A 5,457-nucleotide genomic window follows, 5' to 3' on the forward strand; every position below is an offset into this window, starting at 1 on the left:
TTCCTGAGGTCCCCTGAGATTTCTCTTCCTCTCAGCATGACTGACCTGTATGGGTTCACCTGGGTAACACTAAAGTGACGTGGTTTTGTCGTGGTTTCAGTCAGTGATGCACAATTTCTTTGCTAAACCTTTCTCATTTCATTGGTCCATTTCAGTGGTTAGTTAAGCTACCAATTTTTCCTACCTGATCCTACTTGACTGATTGTTTTAAGCAATGCAGCTCAGGGTTCACTTACTTTTGCACCTTCATGGATTGACCAAAAACTTTTTTTAAATTGAGTTTTGACTACACAATTGATTTAAAAAAAAAAAAAGAACAATGCATTGAATTGATAAACCTACACCTGTCATTTCATATAAAATGTAATGGTTCAGATTGAACAACAAAATCAGGTTGAAACTATTCAAGAGGTTCATATATATATATATATATATATATATATATATATATATATATATATATATATATATATATATATATATATTATATAGTCATGAGAATAAAGTAAATGCATTGAATAAAAGAGTGTGTCCAAACTTTTGGCCTGCGCTGTATCTATTTGTGTAAAATATATACAGCACAAAAACTTGAAGTTGGAGTGCAGCTTGTGCACTGTTTAGTAGGACGGTCATTTATTTTTTGGTAAGTTTACACATTGAAAAAAAATAAAATAAAAATACTATAATTATGTAAGCTCCTTTTGGACCAAACAGAATTTATATGAATATATATTTATTTATGTTGGCAAAAACTTGAAGTTGTAGTGCGATCATTTATTTTTTTGGTACAAATCAAGAAAATGTTTAAATGTAAAAAACAAATGAAAAATATTAAGACAAATACAATTATTTGAAACACTATAATTATGCAAGTTCCTTTTGCATGAAACAAAATGTATTAAATTATTTTAAAATTTTAAAAAGGTGCCAATCAGATCATGTACCGGTGCTAGTGCATTTGGCGCAGTACATGTAACAAGCAGACAACCGAAGAGCACGCAACATGTTAAGGTAATGAGTCACATAGCCCAAAGGAGCCAAGGTTGGATTGGAGTGGATCCCAACGTCTGGTTCACACGGCGACCTGCTTCGACCCGCCACCACCTCCACCGCGGCACACTCAGAGGAACCCAATCCTGTAATTAGAGTCTTTCCTTAATCGGTGTTCACCTGCAACACAACCTGTACACCGCAACACAACCTGATGATACAACACAACACGACACACCCACTTGTGTGTTTAACGACTTTGGATCGACAGTGGGCACGACACATTTGACATTTAAAGAAATGTCAAGAAAGTAAGTAAGGCAGTTGCATTCCTAAGAATCGGGCTGGCTAATCAAAAGCAGAGTATAATACATGTACCAGAACCAGTTTTTATACCAGTACAAGTACCAGTTTCATTACATGTGCATTAAGTACGTTACAGTGTAAGTGCATGTAACAGTATGTGTACTAGTACAAGTACCGTTGCACATACCACAACCAGGCCAATCAGTACAAATGCATGTACCATAGCCAGTAGCCTTTACATGTGCCAGAAACAGTCTTCTCGAGTTTTTCTTGTTTTCACAACTTTCGTTTTGAACTTGTGCAGCGAAGCCAAGTGTTGCTCTGGAGGCGGTGCGGTAGGTGGAGGAGGCGGATCGGGGCCGGGGTGGGTTGTGTCTATGCCCTGGAGGAGTTTAAAAGCAGCTCAGGCAGAGAGTTGCTTACATATCCCTGCTCCTCTCGCTCTCGCGGAAACGCCACCTGACACATCTGCAACGGCCGGCCGGAGTCGAGCGTCGCTACCACGGACACGTTCGCTGCTCGCACTCGGCCAAACCTTGGCCAGTTTTGATTGAATTCTGACGAGTTTTGATTTAACAAACACAGCAAGATGGCCTCGAGCGGAACCATTTTACCTTCATTCTCTACTTTTTCCATGCAGAAGGAAGAAGTAAGTCACTTTGTTTTACATGTGTTTGCATAAACTGTTTATATTGAGCAGCATGGTTGACAAATTGGTCAACACGACTGCCATCTGTTAAATTTCGGTGTTCCAAACATGGAAGTTGCATGTTTTCCCTGTTAGATTCATTAAACACTAAATTGCCCATGTGAATGAAAATTGAGTGGCGACCAGTCAACTGCTGACATCAGTTGTCTACATGCAAGTTGGGTACTCGGTTACCTCTTGCAAAAACAATTAATTGACTCAACATTGTTCACAGGTGTTAATTGTTTGTCTATACAGTAAATTCTGTAGAGTACGTTTTACTCTAAACAGAGTCTATTTGGTCCCACTCTATACAGAGTAAGATTTACACTTGAAAGAGAGTGAACTATTCAGATTCAATTGTACTCATAGTATTTTTTTGTGTGTATGAGAGAATTTGCCTATCCCATGAAAAAAAGAAACTATTAAACATTTTTCACATAGAAATTCAAAATAATTTTGCAAGGATAGATTTGGACTAAATTTTACTAGTACTACTGGCTGGATTCTGAAGTGTTCGGTTTAATAGGTTTTAGGTGAACTAATGAATGCACATGCACATACACACACTTACCCACATACAAAATAAAAATTAATTTAAAAAAAGAAAGAAAAAAGAGCAATGATGATAACATGTCAAATCGGTAAAATTACCGAATGAACAATACTGAGCTCTCCAGAAAAAAAATATAAATAAATAAAACACATTTTTTACTAGTTTATTTAAAAACAAAAAAGTTACACATGGGTTGAGGAACGAACTCACGACTTTCAGCTTGGGAGACTGCCACTCTGAGCTATGCCACTCCTTTGTTTGCTTATATCCAAAAGGAGACCAAAAGCATTGGTGTTAAGGAAGATTCCAGCGGACGCGAGCAATATACAAATTCACTGCATGGCTCAGAGAGTAAGTAAATTGAAGTAGTGGGTTTGTTCCTCAACCCTTGAGTGACTTTATTTTTAATTTTTATTTTTGCTCTCTTCCAAGTGTAAATTGTACTCTGTTCAGAGTGGGACCAAATAGACTGTTTAGTTTATGTGCCCTGACATTGACTGGTGACTATTCTATTGATTGGCTATATGTGCCCTGTGAGTGGCTTGTGACCTGTCCAGGTTGCACCCCGCCTCTCACCCAAAATCATCTACAATAGGCTTGCACTAGCACCAATAAGCACTAGCTAATTAGAAAAAGGATTTCATTGTTGACACTTTCTGCTGTTGCTCCTGCAGGTCTGGAGAGGACCCCAAAAAGTTGATGAAGACCTGGACACCTTCCTGGACTTGGACTTTATCCTGACCCACAGCATCCTGAATGCAGACACCACGGCGGCCTGTGAGGCTGCCGCGGCCAACTCTTACCGGACTCTGGACGGCGGGGCTCCCTGGTACCATCAGCAGGACTACGCGTCCCTGACGGACCTGGCCGCCCACCCTCACCCTCCGCCGCCATACAGCAGCCTGATGGCTGAGCTGCTGCGGAGCGACACGGACGTCAACAGCTTCCAGTCGGGGGATTCTGGCATCCAGGGCGGCTTCTTCATCAGTTCGTCGGCTTTCCAGGACTCCTCGGCACCTTCTCTCAACTTAGGAACTTCCTTCATCAAGCTGGAGCCTGACTCGTACGGGCCCGAGGTGGGCGACGTACCACAGACCTTCAGCAAGGTGAAGCAGGAGGGCAGTGGCGTGATGTCGTGCGTCCATTCGCACCCGCAACACCGCATGACTACCTCGCCCCTTCAAGGCGCTGGAAACCTGACGCCGCCTCTCAGCCCCAACGACATCACAACCTTCCCACAGAGCTTCAACCATCACCACCTTCAGTTTTCCTCTGCGGCGCACTGCCACTTTCCCGCCTTATATGAACAGCCGCAGCAGTGCGGCCACGGGCAGCGTGCACTATTGACGCCGCCCTCGTCGCCGCTAGACTTTATGGACAGCAAGCCCCGGAGAGGGCGCCGCGCCTGGCCCCGCAAGCGCACCGCCACCCACACGTGCACGTATGCTGGATGCGGCAAGACCTACACCAAGAGCTCGCACCTCAAGGCGCACCTTAGGACACATACGGGTAAGCAAGCCGCCCGCTGCACCCCTGTCACGCCATCAACCCAGGTAACATCACTCACCTTTCTGTTGTCTTTTCCAGGAGAGAAGCCCTACCACTGCACGTGGGAAGGATGCGGCTGGAAGTTTGCCCGCTCCGACGAGCTGACGCGCCACTTCCGCAAACACACCGGACACCGGCCATTCCAGTGCCACCTGTGCGAGCGCGCATTCTCCCGCTCCGATCACCTGGCGCTGCACATGAAGAGACACATGTGATGCACACGCTGCTCGCAGCAGAATGAAAACACATTTAACAGGGCCTTGTCCTGATTTAAAAAGTGTAACAGATGACAAGTCAACGGAGGGAGCTGGTACTCCTCTGACGTCATGTCGGACACAAAGTTGACAACAAGCACAACAACTTGGAGAAGATGACAACATTTTGTTGCAGAACTGCTTTTCATGCAGCCTGATGGCACCCCACAAAGACAGAACACACACACAGACAAAAATTAAAAGAAGATGATAAGAAGACAATGTTTTAGTTGCAAAACTGCTTTTCGCACAGCATGATGGCGCCCCCACGTGGACAGAAAACATTTGCCTGTATATACAAAGTGTAAATGATAGTATTTTTGTGTATATAATTAAACTAATAACACAACAAACAGCAGCTCTCTGAACCGTCCTGATGGGGCATATGACGCATGGTGATGTAGCAACTACAGCATAAACGCTAATGAGTATGGGAGAGTGGGTTAAGTAGTGCCAATTTTTACTTAAAGTGTCTTTTACACAGAAATGCCTCCAACTAAAATATGTTCCTATAGTTATGGGACTGCTGCGTAGCAAAGCAGTAGCAGAGCTACTGCTTGCGAAGCAAGGCAGGCACATATTACTATCCTAGAAAATCGGGTTTATTATGGGCCTGCTGCATAGCAAAGCTACTGCTTGCGAAGCAACGCAGGCACATATTACTATCCTAGGAAAATGGGTTTATTGTTGTTTTTTTTATATCATCTTCCACCGATTTTTCCGCAAAAATGCGGCCTGTACCGTAGATCGCACCGGGACAAATGAGGTATCAAACGATGCGGCTCGATCTGACTCGCTGCGCTATTATTTTTCTAGGAATTCCCAGTTACCATGGCGACGCTATTCCCAAAAAAAGTCCCTTAGGAATGAAAGGAGGGAACAAATTACAGATCAAGCACCCCTTTTTTCAAGACACGCTGCGCGCGCATACGTTAACCGACCGATATGAATTTTAGCTCATTTTGTTGCAATTTTTCTCATCTTTAGCTCAGTGTCGATTTTTTAAAAAAAAATTAAGAAATGAAAACTCTCCCCCCTGTGCGGGTTCAAAGACAGTGAGCGAAGGGGAGACAAATAGCCTTTTAACATTGGTGTGTATTGCGTCCTTTAGAGTG

The 5,457-nt window shown here is 43.4% G+C and overlaps 1 protein-coding gene across 1 annotated transcript; it reads left to right on the forward strand.

The window, feature by feature from the left end:
• Positions 1-1,703: 1,703 nt before the first annotated feature.
• Positions 1,704-4,695, forward strand: LOC147165175 (Krueppel-like factor 4). The gene is made up of 3 exons (XM_086090121.1): positions 1,704-1,945; positions 3,215-4,049; positions 4,128-4,695. The coding sequence occupies exons 1-3, from the start codon at positions 1,886-1,888 to the stop codon at positions 4,301-4,303; spliced, it is 1,071 nt and encodes a 356-aa protein (XP_085946247.1). The 5' UTR covers positions 1,704-1,885; the 3' UTR covers positions 4,304-4,695.
• The last annotated feature ends 762 nt before the right edge of the window (positions 4,696-5,457 follow it).

This window comes from Leptonotus elevatus, chromosome 11 (genome assembly GCF_054856555.1).
Source record: "Leptonotus elevatus isolate MCC_2025b chromosome 11, RoL_Lele_1.0, whole genome shotgun sequence".
NCBI classification, from domain to species: domain Eukaryota; kingdom Metazoa; phylum Chordata; class Actinopteri; order Syngnathiformes; family Syngnathidae; genus Leptonotus; species Leptonotus elevatus.